At 43.1% G+C, this 14,659-nt stretch overlaps 1 protein-coding gene across 2 annotated transcripts in view; it reads left to right on the forward strand.

Moving 5' to 3' along the window:
• Positions 1-2,073, forward strand: part of LOC120405535 (cytochrome P450 4V2-like) — a 29,176-nt gene extending 27,103 nt beyond the window's left edge. Inside the window, exons 9-11 of one of the 2 annotated variants that reach the window (XM_039539173.1) lie at positions 264-398; positions 556-735; positions 1,765-2,073. In XM_039539173.1, the coding sequence (XP_039395107.1) occupies positions 264-398; positions 556-735; positions 1,765-1,937 (488 nt within the window). In that variant the 3' untranslated portion in view covers positions 1,938-2,073. The remainder of the gene's footprint in view (positions 1-263; positions 399-555; positions 736-1,764) is intronic. The other variant, XM_039539174.1, reaches the window with a different exon arrangement.
• The last annotated feature ends 12,586 nt before the right edge of the window (positions 2,074-14,659 follow it).

Raw genomic sequence — 14,659 nt, forward strand, 5'->3', positions numbered from 1 at the left:
CTATCTTTGTACAGTGCCTAGCACAAAGGGGTCCTAGTCCATGACTGGGGCTCTTCAATGCTATCTCAATACAAACAATACATAATAATAGTTTAAGGACATCACAAGAATGAAATAGAGATAAATGATTCAAACCCATAAGTACAGTGGGGCAGTTATAGTTTGGTCGTTGTTAAAGATAGCTGTGAGCCTCTTAAAATAGCTTGTGTGTTTAATCTGATTAGCACAGTTGTTTCTCACACCCCTATTGTGATTCTGATCAGGGAACTCTGACCGGCCTGTCACAATGGATGACTTGAAGAAGCTCCGATATCTTGAGTGTGTTGTTAAGGAAGCCCTTCGTCTCTTCCCTTCTGTTCCATTCTTTGCCCGCACCACAAGTGAAGATTGCCATATTAGTAAGTAGTTCTCAGCCTTTTGTGTGTATTCATCATTTTAGGTATGATAAATATCTGCTCCATCAAGGTGGTGCCCGCATCAAGAATTGGTTTTGAGTTTTGTATCCATTTAGAGAAAGCCACTTACTTCACTGGCATGTTGATACTATTTTTGCAGGAGGATTTAAGATACCAAAAGCAACAGAGGTAGTTGTGGTTCCTTATGTACTGCACAGAGAACCGGAGATTTTTCCAGACCCGGAAGAATTTAGGCCTGAGCGATTCTTCCCTGAGAATTCTAAGGGAAGGCACCCATATGCATATGTGCCGTTCTCTGCTGGACCCAGAAACTGTATTAGTGCGTAGTAAAGTGTAATAGGTCCCATATATGTTTATTTTCTCACCGCTTAGGTGAAGGTGCCTTTGCTGTAGTACGCACAACAGAGCCTATGAATTTGAATGGAGATTTCAGGTCTCTGTGGCTGATAACTGCAGTAGAGCAATTTTTACCAGGATCTCACATTTTCATTGTCGCAACATTTTCTCTCTTCCTGTGGGGTTCTTCAGGTGATCTTATTTCTTATACCCATGCTAATTAATTATTGTTTCTAGAGCACCCAAAGAAGTCTGGACGCTTTGGAGACATAAAGATTCCTGCCTAGATAGATGGCAGTCTGAATAATAGACATTGTACAGAGAAGGGGTTGAGGGAATGGTGAGATACAACATAAGGCACCTTTTTTAAATCTACATCTCTTTTGAGTTAAATCTTTGGCTAAGGGCTTGTCTGCATTTGAAACACTACAGCAGCGTAGCTGCAGCATTCTGTGTATACACTGCGTTTGCTGATGGGAAGGATTCTCCCCTTAGCATAGGTAATCCATGTTCCCGAGAAGGGGTAGCGAGGGCGACGGAAGAATTCTTCCGTCGACCTAGCACTGTCTACCCCGGGGGTTAGGTTGGTATAGCTGCGTTTCTCAGGGAAGTGGATTTTTCACACCCCTGAGAGATGAAGCTATACTGATGTAAATTTCTAGTGTAGACTTGGGCGAATTGTCTGGTCCGTGACCCTTGTCAATTTGCTTAGTTCTTTTTTTTATTTCTATTTTTTTGACTCTCCTCTTTTCTCGTAAACCTTTGATCATCTGCCTAATTCCTCCCCCCTCTATCACACCAGCACACTCTATTTTTAGGATTAATAAATAGACATAATTCTGTCCTTCCTCCTGTGCGTGCACATCTATTCAAACCTAAATTTGGCCCATATTGGTTTATAATCTGTGACACCAGATGCACAGTTATTCCCATGCTGCATTTTGTGGGAAACCTTTGACATGCAATTACGAGTACTAAACTACTACTGTTTCTGTTCCAATTTAACCTGAAGGCCAACGCTTTGCACAGATGGAAGAGAAAGCTGTTCTAGCCATCATCCTACGGCACTTTTGGGTGGAAACAAGTCAAGAACGAGAAGGGCTTGGCCTCGTGGGAGAGTTAATACTTCGCCCAAATAAGGGCATCTGGATCCAACTGAAGAGGAGAAGAGAGTGTGTGTCATAAGAAGAAAGCTCACAAGGATTTTAGATCTTAAAACATGCTATAATAATCTCAGCTAGCAGCTGATTCTTCTTGAGATTTATGTAAATCTCTGCATTTTAAATGATTGTAACCATTTATAAAGGAACTCAGTATCAAATTACTAGAAGGGGTTTTTCTTGTTCAGTTTCTGTTTCTGGCACTTTGTTCACACAGCAATCCTCACCAAATGAGCTTCTTTCCTTAGGATGCAATGAAAACGGAGGTAGTGTCGATCATAACCTCCCTCCCTTAATAGAGCAGGTACTGGAGAACAAGGTGGGGATTCTGTATCTGGCTGGCCTGTGCACAAAATGAGAAGTTTGGTTGCCAGCACAAATAATTCTAACAATTTAGCATGCAGGGCCAAAATCTCTTGAGATACCCAGGTCCTGTGGAAAAACAAGTATGTTGATCATGTAATTAAAGACAGTATCATACTTAGAGCTGCATGAATAATGGATTTGTAAGTTTGCTGGCAATTCAAAAAAATAACAAAAAACATTTTGTTTTGGATTGAACCATTAATGAAATTATTCAGCGTATTGAACAGTCAACAAATTTTAAGTTGGGCCAAAACAAAATGTTTTGAGCTGAAAATTTTCATTCTAGTTTTGGGCCTTTTTATAAAAACAAAGCCTGGATTCACGAGAGGGGGTGGGAAAGAGCTTCCTAGTAACCTTTAGACGAGGGATTTGGGTACTTTTGTAGGATGTGGGAGACTCGGATTCATTTCTCTCCCTCCCTGATCATAGAATCATAGAATATCATGGTTGGAAGGGACCTCAGGAAGTCATCTAGTCCAACCCCCTGCTCAAAGCAGGACCAATCCCCAACTAAATCATCCCAGACAGGGCTTTGTTAAGCCTGACCTTAAAAATCTCTAAGGAATGAGATTCCACCACCTCCCTAGGTAACCCATTCCAATGCTTCACCACCCTCCTAGTGAAAAAGTGTTGCTAATATCCACTCTAAACCTCCCCCAGTGCAACTTGAGTCCGTTCTTGTTCTGTCATCTGATACCACTGAGAACAGTCTAGATCCATCCTCTTTGGAACCCCCTTCCAGGTAGTTGACAGCAGCTATCAAATCCCCCCTCATTCTTCTCTTCTGCAGACTAAACAATCCCAGTTCCCTCAGCCTCTCCTCATAAGTCATGTGCTCCAGCCCCCTCATCATTTTTGTTGCCTTCCGCTGGACTCTTTCCAATTTTTCCACATCCTTCTTGTAGTGTGGGGCCCAAAACTGGACACAGTACTCCAGATGATGCCTCACCAATGTCGAATAGAGGGGAATGATCACGTCCCTTGATCTGCTGGCAGTGGCCCCACTTATACAGCCCAAAATGCTGTTAGCCTTCTTGGTAAAAAGGGCACACTGTTGACTCATATCCAGCTTCTTGTCCACTGTAACCCCTAGGTCCTTTTCTGCAGAACTGCTGCCTAGCCATTCGGTCCCTAGTCTGTAGCAATGCATGGGATTCTTCCATCCCAAGTGCAGAACTCTGCACTTGTCCTTGTTGAACCTCATCAGATTTCTTTTGGCCTAATCCTCTAATTTGTCTAGGTCCCTCTGTATCCTGTCCCTACCGTCCAACGTATCTACCACTCCTCCAAGTTTAGTGTTATCTGCAAACTTGCTGAGGGTGCAGTCCGCTCCATCCTCTAGATCATTAATGAAGATATTGAACATTAATGAAGATATTGAACAAAACCGACCCCAGGACCGACCCTTGGGGCACTCCTCTTGATATTGGCTGCCAGCTAGACATGGAGCCACTACCTGTTGAGTCCGACGATCTAGTCAGCTTTCTATCCACCTTACTGTCCATTCATCCAACCCAGACCTCTTTAACTTGCCTGCAAGAATACTGTGGGAGACTGTATCAAAAGCTTTGCTAAAGTCAAGGAATAACACCTCCACTGCTTTCCCCTCAGCCGCAGAGCCAGTTATTGATATAGAGAATGTATTTAACTTCACAGATACTCTCCACATTCAGGGAAGTGTCCTAGCTTCTGAGCTATGGTGCAGGGTTTGGGCTATGGGGTCATTGTCTGGCTTTTCTCTAGCCTATGATTATCCATTGTCATCATGAATGACTAGGAATTGCAACCTGTCTTGACACAGCTGAGCAGCTGGACGTCTGAACCCCAGCAGGAGCCTCAGTCTAGGCGGTCTCCCTCCTATCTTATCTGATCTGGTAGGCATGCTTACTCACTGTCTTCCAGATTGTACCCCACACAAAACACAGCTGAGGGAGGTGCTGCTGCCCCCATCCCATACCCTAAGAGTTAGAGCACTCACTAGAGATGGGGAAGATATGGATTCATATCCCCACTTTGCCTGCTTCAAAGCAGACATCTGAATCCCCCCCCCTCCATTTCTCATCTTGTAGGTGAGTGCCCAAAGCCCCAGGCTACAGGGTAGGGTATTCTGGTGAGGTTGTCTTTCAGTGTCTCCTGATGAAGCTGTTCCACTTGTATAACATACTTAAGTATTCATTGGCGCTGGGACTGTAGCTGGGGTCACCCAGGTGAGTGCTCTAGTCCCTGGGCTATCGAGTCATTCTCACTGTCTTTCAGGCCCAATATCCCTTTAAGGGCTGGGGACTTAGGCATTTCCCACTGGCTTGCTTATGTGGCTCCCTGCTCAGCTTGCTGGATTTTATGAATCCTCTTCTTAGCCACTTAGCTCTCCCCAGGCATGAGGTGGCAGGGCCCTAAACCTCAGGCATTGTAACACCAAATCTAAATCCCCGTATTGAACCTAGGCCCATATCTTCAAAAGTATTTAGGTACCTAATTCTAACTGATTTTCCTGAGAGTTAGGCAGCTAAATATCTTTAAGGAGCTGGTTCCTAGCCCCTACGTGCCACCAATGGGTGTGAGTCTCCTGCAAGAGCGAGGAATCATTTAGGTGAGTTGTGCCAAGATAATCTTAGCAGGCAATCCACCCCCTGTGCTGCAGAGGAAGGCAAAACCCCACCAAGGTCCCTGCATATCTGACCTAGAGAAAATTCCTTCCTGACCCCAAATGTGACAATCAGTTTAACCCTGAGCCTGTGAGAAAGACACACCAGCCAGGCAGGTGAGAAAAAGGATTTTCTCTGTACCATCTCAGATCACTGGTCCAACCTGTCCTATGTCTTGTCTCCAGGTGTGGCCAATTCTTGATGCTTCAGAGGAAGGCATAAAAAACCCCAAAATACATCTGGCCAACTATGCATCAGGGAAACAGATTCTTTTCTGGCCACAGTAGGTGACCAACTGTAAACATGAGAGCTGATTATAGTCATTGTCTTAATGCAGAGCTGCAAGTGTTATGAGCATGTTGAAGCAGTGCAGTAATCCTATTATTTTCATGGCCCATAAAGGAAGGGCATGAACCAGGGCATTCATAAAATTCATAGATTCCAAAACCAGAAGGGACTACCATGACCAAGCAGCCCACCCATTCAAACACATAGGCCATACAATTTCTCCCAGAAGCTGGACTAAAGCATATCTCTTGAAAACATGTCTAATCTCACTTTAAAGACTAAGTGATTGTGAATTGACCTAAGGAATTGCATCCTATTTCAAGGTTAAATTGTCTCACTGCATTCTAGCAACTGGATCTTGTTATGCCTGTGTCAGCATAATTGAAAAACTCCCCACTATCAGATATCTTTTCCATGAGTAAGTACCCAAGCACAGCCATCAAAACACTTCTCAACCTTCCCATCAAAAAGTTTGTGATAGGCAGAGCCTGTCTCAGGGGTCACCCTCAGGCAGTTTCAGAGCCCCTTTCCCCTTTCAAAGGTCTTTTTGGGTTTTGGTAAAGCTGTGTGGGTGGCAAAGGCTTGCCAGCTGTTTCCCTCCCAGTTACTCTGTAATGAGAGTCAGCTGCTTCTAAAGCACAGTTTCTTTATTCCAGGTCGGGGTGACCCGTCCATATAGGTGAACTAGGCGGTGTCAAGTTAAACAGGGTGCCAAATTCGAGGAAAAAAATCAAATAAAGAAAAAGAAAAAAAAAAGATGAAAAAATACAAATATAATAACAAAGATGTCATGATTTCAATTCCTGTGCGCAAACGGAGGAATATGAATTATAATTCATTTCTCTACATTTCTGAGAATTTATTAATATGTCAAATCTTTTATTTACTGCAAAAATAAATATTTTAGCGTTTTTTTTTCAATTTGCAATGTAGGGTCAAGATGACCCACTCTGCAATTTTGATAAGCAATAACTCAGCCACAATGAAACACATCTGCCAGCAGCAAGAGCTGCAATGCTAGTGACATCTAACTCGAATATACATCAAGGTCGCATAGCTGGAAATTCATGTAGAGCGGAGATATTGCAAGTTGATACATGTCAAACGGTCATTTTAACACGCGTCACAGGTAGATGGTTAAGAATCAAGTGAATACTGTGGAAAATTGTGTTTCGTGCCAAAGAATAAAGAATAACATCTTTTAGCATTATAAATCCAAAATGTGAGTACTTTAAGCATTATTAAACCTTAGTATTATTATCAGGCTGTATAATTATGAACTTTTCTTTGTTATACCTGGTTCACATGTAATTAGGTCCATACAAGAAAAGTAACAGCGTTAATGCTTAATAGACTACGAAAGTGATGGTGTCACACTCCAAGCAGGTAACCATGAGGAAGGGGATTACTTTCCAAACAACTGGTGTCGGGTTATAATGTTGAAAAAGGTCATTTTGTTTCCATGTAAATGCGGTAACTAACTGTTTTAAATAGGTAAGTGAGTGTATGTTACTAATCATTGAACCTTTAAGGAGTGAAAAGACATGTTGGGATGTCTGCAATGTGGTCTAAATCGCCAACTATGTGATGGGTGTGTCAGCCATCCTTAACGCTATAATGCTTGCAGTCGGGAGCACAGTTTTTGGTACATCACTTACTGAAAATGTTTCGAAGGACTGGAAAAGCATATCTTCAATTCTCTCTTCACATGAAACGAGTACAGAACATTTGGAATGTTTTCAAAATTGGAAAGAACTTGAATTATGATTGAAAAAAAGGAAAAACTATCGATGAAGAAAATTTATGTGTGATCAAGGAAAAAGAAGACTATTGGCAACTGTGATGGACTCAGGCCAGAAGGATATAAGAGGGTAGTGGAAGGCGGGTATATCAGCCTCAGAATGAGCAGGTCCCCATTCCCTGGATAGCCAAACAAGGGCTACTCCAGGCCAATCAAGACACCTGACGCCAATTTAACCAGTTAAGGTTGTTAGGCTAATGCCGGCACCTGACCTCAATTAACTGAGAAAGAGTCAGTTAAGGCTGTTTAGGCTAATGGAGACAGCTGGAACCAATTAAGGTCCCACTTATACTGCTTTAAAAGCTCTCCTTTCCAGTTCTCTCGAGAGGAGCCCAGGTGAAAGGAGCTGGAGGAGAGGAAGCATTACTGAACCCTGAGGTAAGGGTGAAGCTTGGAAAAGGGGAGCACGGGGAAGTGACCCAGGGAATCAAACCAGTGTCAGTGAAGGAGGGAAGCTTATAACAGATGCTACCATTAGGGTCCCTGGGCTGGAACCCAGAGTAGAGGGTGGGCCCGGGTTTCCCCCGCCCTCCCCACGCATGATCTACAGAGATCCCTTTCGAAGGGGAAACAGACTTTGGTCCAAGCAGGAGACCAAACAGTGCCTACGGAGCTCTAAGGAGCAACAGAGACTCTGGGTATCCCACCTTACCACCTCCCATACCGGCCTGTGATGAAAATAGCTCAATAAGTTGTAACCTCTGCCACCATACCGGGAGAGGGCGGTCATCTTGAGGACCTTAGTGAGTTTCTGCCAGGAAGCACGGGACCCACCAATACAGGCTTGGAGCTTTTTCACACAACAAATATTAGAGCGTCTGATTGCTTTAGTGAGAGTTCTCGGTGGGCAAAATTTAGCATTCTGCGGCCATGGTATAAATGAAAAATTATACACACCAGGTAATGGAAACTTTTTAAAATTTGTTGAATACCTAGCTTTGTTTGATCCAGTCATGAAGGAGCATCTACGTAAAATAACTGATCATGAAACACAGGTTCCTTACTCAGGAAAAAATATGCAGAATGAACTGATTCAAATCCTAGCAAATGCCATTAAAAAGAAAATGGTAGAAGCTGCCCATTCTGCAAAATACTTTTCAATAATACTGGACTGTACACCAGATGGGAGTCATGTTGAACAAATGATGATGATCATTCATTTTGTGGATACGGAAAAGTCTGCAGATGAAGATAATGTTGAAGTGCTCATAAAGGAACAGTTTTGTGAAGGAGACCACTGAAGGAGACGACAGGAGCATTTATGACTGAAACTATTCTACAAAAGCTTGAAACAATGTCATTATCTGTTGAATACTTATGTGGCCCAGGTTGTGATAATGGGAGTAATATGAAGGGTAAAGACTGGTGTGCAAAGGAGAATGATGGAAATCAGTTCTAGGGCCTTTTTTGTTCCTTGCACTGTGCATTCTCTGAATTTGGTTGTCAATGATGCTCCTAGATGCTGCTTGGAGGCAAGCAGTTTCTCTGACCTGGTGCAATGTGTTTATGTGTTTTTCTCAGGCTCAACATGCCGTTGGGAGATTCTGACTCGCTATGTGAATTCTCTAACTGTGAAACCACTTAGTCAGATAAGATGAGAGAGTCACAGAGATGCTTTGAAGCCTCTTCGATATGAACTTGGAAACATTTATGATGCCCTAATTGAAGTTTCTGATGATACTACCTTTACTGGATCATCTGGCAATACGGCACGTTCAGATGCAGAAGCTCTTGCAAATGGCCTTTCCAAGTTCAAATTTGTGACTTCACTCATTTTGTGGTATAATATCCTTTTCAATATTAACCTCACTAGTAAGCAGCTTCAGGAAAAGAACTTGAACATACATTCTGCTATTCAAAAACTGCAGCAAACTAAAAACATTCTGGAGGAATTCAGAAGTGATGAAGGGTTCAAAAGAACACTGGTAGATTCGAGCTTGAGCCAGTTTGCACTCGACAAAAGAAATAGCAGTTTTTGTATGAAGGACGAGACAGAGCCATTCAGAACCCAAAACAAAGGTTCAAAGTGAATTTCTACTTTGTAGTCCTTGATACTGCTTGGTTTCACTCGGTTGACAAAAGATTTCAACAGATGCAGCAGCTAGAGTCAGTATTTGGCTTTCTATATGATATCCACAGCTTGCAAAAGAAAACAGCAAAACAGATAAGAGAATTTTGTATAAAAATGGAGTTGGCATTGACTCATGAAAATCCAAAAGACATTGATGCTACAGCTTTGTGTAGTGAGCTTCAGGCTTTTTCAAGACGACTTAGGAAACATTCCACTCCTGAAGAAGTACTGAAGTTTGTTTGTGAAAATAAACTCTCAGACAGTTTTCCAACTTTGCTAGTTTCCGTAGCTAGTGGGGAATGTAGCTTCTCAAAGTTAAAATTGATAAAAACATATCTGCGTTCAACAATGGTGCCATAATGTCAATAGAGTATGAAATAGCTGGAAAACTGATTCTAAAAGAACTAGTGACAGAATTTTCAAAACTTAAAGCAAGAAAAGTCATGTTTTATGAGCACAGAGTGTTTTTTATTTGGAGTGTTTTGTAAATACAGGTTAAAGTTCATTGAAGAGTTTTCTTATTTCTTTCTATATTGGATGTGGTGGTTTTGGGAGTTAAAGCAGGATAGTGTAATGGATGATTTTGGATTTGTAATAATAAAAATTATAATCAACATTTTAATGCATTTTTATTTGAAACCGGACTGAAAAATCATCTAGCTGTCGTGTACAAATCTATTCTGAACATTTCATGTCTCTATTTTATCTGATCTTAGAAACATTGGTTGGACAGATAGACAAACCGAATAATTAAGCCTCTATTTAAAAAAAAAGCTTAATAAACATTAAAAGGAAAAAAGGGGCAAAATGTTTCTCAGTTTATCAAAAACCTGAGCCTTTATCAGCCCGCCGCCCCTCCCGAGCGCCACGCCGCCGAAGCCCCCGCCCCTCCCGAGCGCCGCGCCGCCCAAGTCCCCACCCCTCCCAAGCGCCACGCCGCCCAAGTCCTCGCCCCCTCAAGCGCCGCGCCGCCGAAGTCCCCGCCCCCCTCCCAGCACCACTAGGTCGTGCCTTCCATTGACTTCAGTAGGCTTTGGATCAAGCCCAGTGAGCACACTGTAGCATTTTATCCCAAATACGTTCCATTGGCTGCTGTTGTACTATTCTGTATAATGAGCGGCTGGCAATAACCATTGTTTTATAAATCAATTGCATAGAATAGGAGGTGTACCAGGTGCTTTAAAAACATGTAAGAAGACATGATTCCACCTCCAAGTACCTTACAGAGCTAAGGGCTAAATTGTCACTAGCTCTAAGTGCCTGTGCATAGGTGGAAGGGAGTGTAAGATAACATCTTGTTCTCTTGCATGGGATACTTATTCCACTAGTTGCAGCCCAAGAGGGAAGCAGGAGGAGGTGGGAAAAGGTCAGGGACTTGACTATGCACCCTAAATGCACTGGCCAGAGTGGTTGTTAAAGAACGCTGCACCAGTTGAGGCCTGTCATAGTTTTCTACTTCCCTGGAGCAGAGAATAGCTCAGAGGCCTGTGATATGCAAGAGGTCAGACTAGATGATTTAGGCTTAAACTCTATCTTGGCCAAGATTTTCCAAAGCAATTTATGATTTTGGTTGCCTCAGTTTTTGGGGCATGATTTCAGAGTGCTCAGCAGTCTATGAGAGTCAAGCCCCATTTAAAGTGTCTCCAGCTGAGCTCCAAAAAGTTGAGGCTATCATGACTTTGTTTCAGTGCGACCTATGGAATGAAACTTGCTCCCCTTGGCTTGGGTCTCAGCCCAGCCCATCCCGCTTTATATATTCTTTTTGCATTTAGACACATGATTTTTTTTTAAGATACTATTCTAGTCTCCTTACCTTTGTGTGTATGCATTTAATTTGGCTTGCACTAACAATTTCCTCCTATGGAGAACTATAAGAAGTATGCTTTGATGAGGATCCCAATAAGCATCTTGTATCTTCTGGGCTTAGCTATGCAGTGAAACCAAGCCACTAACTTTAATCATTAGCTTCACCTAAGCACCCTAGTCTCTTCTCTTCCTGTTGGTAGAACATGATGTGGTACATCAAAGTGTATTGTTGAAAGGAACCCCACCAAAATGAATCTGGTAAGGGTAAGTGCTAATTACCCATGTCGTCTTTCAGGCTAGTGTCACCATGCACATTGTTTGTTTACAGAAGTGGAATGCAGAGAAGAGCTTGGATCAGATTTTCAGATGTACTGAACTCCGGGAGCAAGTGGCTGCCACCAAAAGGTCAAGAGTGGGTGTCAACAAATTTTAAGGGATTTTGAATGGCCTTGACATGCAAAAAGTTTAAATTTTTTTGGTTAACATAATAATAGGTTTCAACAAGGTGGGAAAACTATGGCCAGTTTTGAGCCCTTCAGTTCTCACAATAGGGTCCAAAATTCTGATGACTATTCAGGCATATTTTATAACATGTTGTTTTACAATACACTGTTTCAGTAGGTTTAATTGTTAATATCCATTGTGAAGAAGCACGTTCCCTCTGCAAGGGGCTGATTCCATTTTTGACACCATCTCCCGCTGCGACCCTGATGGAGTTCCCTAGGCAAAACTTTTCAAACTGGGTGGCCTAGAGTTAGGCACCTAGTTCTATAAGGGCTTGATCCTGTGCAGATTGAGGTCAATGGGAAATCTTTCACTGACTTTAATGGTGCAGGATCAGGCCTTAAGTGCTGAGTACCCGTAGCTTTCACTGATTTCTGCTTAATGCCAGTTGCAGGATTTGGTCAGTGTAGGGAATCCACAAAACTGAGAACATCCATAGCAGTTTAAAATGCCTTTTTTGTCACCTTTTATTGAGCTCACTAACTTGCAGTGGTTTCTTTATCCAATGGTAAGGCGTGTGCAATAGTAATGAGACAAAAACTGATGCACTTTTGAGTACAGATACTCTATAGTGATCTGCATACTTTATAGAGGTGCCTACAATCATTAGTCTCTTAGAAATCTTGGCTGTCTATCTTACTCAAAAGCAATCGATACCACACCTCACAGAAGGGGGGAAAGAAGAATATATGTTTGGAATCCAAGTAGCCATAATCCCTTGGGTAATGCTGGGCCTACGTGCTCCCATAAAAGAAGTATTATGCTGAAGCAGGCAAGATTATGTGAAAAGGAAAATATTGTGTAACTGGGTCACCAGCTTTGATAGTCTGTTGCACCATCTTTCCCTATAGAATGCTGGAGGCTGTCACATGTAGGGATCTGTGAAGTTAGCATGTCATAACACAAATGACAGGATGACTTGCATATGTCCCATGTACTCACTATTTTGTATTAGCAGATTGCATTGCTGTGGAATGCAGACAACTAAACTGCAGTGTGTTAATGTGTTAGTATACTGGGATAAAGTAACCAGGTGAAGAAATTTGCCTTGCTGATCCTTTGTTGCTGTGTCTTTGTGCCTTTTATGGATGACTGAATAACCTTTGTTGTTGTATGATCAAACTATTACCTTCATATACTGATATCAGAACTGTGTCTTAACATTCAGGTAATGCCGCTAACTGCATAAAAATAGTTGATATGGGAACCCTGTACAAATAGAAGCCACTAAAAGTTGCTCTTATGTCAGAGAGTGATACTGTGTTTAATCAATGCTCCATGGTCATCTGTCCGGTGGGAAATGTTTATAGGTTGGGAATTTTTGGGTGTTTCATGATTAATTTGGTGTTCTTATGTTCAGGGACCAAACGGAAAACTGGAGAACAAAAATTAAGGTTGGGTCAAACTGCAGCTTTTCAGGTTCTCAGTTCAATAAGAAAAAAAAATGTGTTTGAGAAACACTGCCTGGTGGTGTTTCCAAAATGAAATGTGCTTCTCTGGACCAGCAGCTGCTGAGAAAAACTGACAGGTCTGCCAGAAGATACAATTTCTACACTGTCACTCAGATATTGGTCATAACTTTCCAGGGTGGTTATGACTGCCTATTACAGAAGCACACATAGCTTACAGTTGTTTAGAAATGTGATCACAAAAAGCACAAAGATGCTAATCATATACAATTACATCTTGTACCTGTGGAGCCTGCAAATTCCCTGTCTGTGCTAGAGAAATACTTAGTGAATATTATTAGCTCTGTGCTGTTGGCATTACATGTATTACTGTTATAGCCTTCTCAGAATAACCAGACAAACTCTTCCCTTATTGTCATGCTTACTGGAGGTACTGAAATGCAGGTGGAGTCAGGTTAAGGATCCTGGCATCCCTTTATCTCTGTACTTTCAGTGGCAGAGTGGGTGCAGACTAGGACCTTGCAACAGCAACACATGGTGTCATGACCATCCCCAGGTTCCATCATTGTCATTCTCTCTTAGCAGGGCTTCTGACATTGGATCCCTGTTACTACTGCATTCTGGAAATTTGTTTGTTCACTGTTATGAGCACCTGGGAGCATAATATGCTTTAGCTAGCGAAGGGCCCTGTAGGTGCCACACTTGCTCCTCATAGCTGCCCCTTCCATCTGCCCCAGCTTACAAGACTGTCTACCTTTGGCAGACTTAACTATTCTCTCAGTCACACCCCAGCTGCAGCTCCCTGCCGTCTTTTATATTGGAAGCACCTGGTTTGTATCAGCTGGGGCTCATTTTGTAACGAGGGCTCACTTAGGGGCAGGGGGCATTGGAATGGGGGAAGGGGAGGCAATGGCCCTCCCACTTCGTGTCACAGTCCTGTGCCTCTCCTCTTGGTCCCCAAAGCAACACCCTCAGGCCAGGCTGGTTTAAGAGATACATGGGGAGCTGTGGGGAGCCATGGACCCTCCACCTGCCCTGGGCTGGGGGGGACCAGGGACAGAGGGTGGGGGCTGCTCTCGTGTACCCACACCCCAGTCAGGTGGAGGAGCCCAGGTTCCCTGGCGTGGCTCCAGCTTCTGGCTTGGGTCAGGCATCTGGGGGAAGTGAAGAGGCAGGGATTGATCCCCGTCCCCCTTTTAGGAAGAATCCATTGCCGCTGCACAATCCCGAGTCCCCCAAGTCAGATGGCCTGGACCAATTGCAGGTTTGTCATTGCCGTGTAGAAATACCCTCCATGGCATTTAGGCACCTAAGTCCTCCTTGTGAATCTAGCCCCACAACTCAGAGGAATGTCTACAGGTACCAAGCGACAACAATAAAAGTTAAGGGGCCAAATTCATAGGTTTAACTGCAAAGGTGTCTGTGGAGTTACACAAGGGATGATTTTGGCATAACGTGGTTCAAGGGGACGTACAGGGGAAGTACATGTGGTGACTGGAAGATGAAAGGTTGGAACAGTTGACTTGGCTGAGCTGGCAGCAAGCTGCCTAGCTTTTCCCATCTTGTAAATAAGCAATAGTTGCTACACACCTAAAGGATGTGGCTGCATTATTTCATTCAGGAAGATTTGTTTCCTCTCTCTGTCTGAGTTGTCTGACTTTACACTGTTGTCTCACAGGAGTCTGACTTGGCAAACCCTATGGGGAATCAGGAGCAACAAACACTCCCCAGCCCTCCCAGATGGTGCAGTGGCAGACAGCTCTGAAACCTCCTCAGGCAGCAAAGGCAACAGCACAAGTGAGTTATGTGGCAGCAGTTCACACCTGCTCTTCCCAGTCTGATCCAACAGCTCCCAAC

Source organism: Mauremys reevesii, linkage group 5, assembly GCF_016161935.1.
Source record: "Mauremys reevesii isolate NIE-2019 linkage group 5, ASM1616193v1, whole genome shotgun sequence".
NCBI classification, from domain to species: Eukaryota; Metazoa; Chordata; order Testudines; family Geoemydidae; genus Mauremys; species Mauremys reevesii.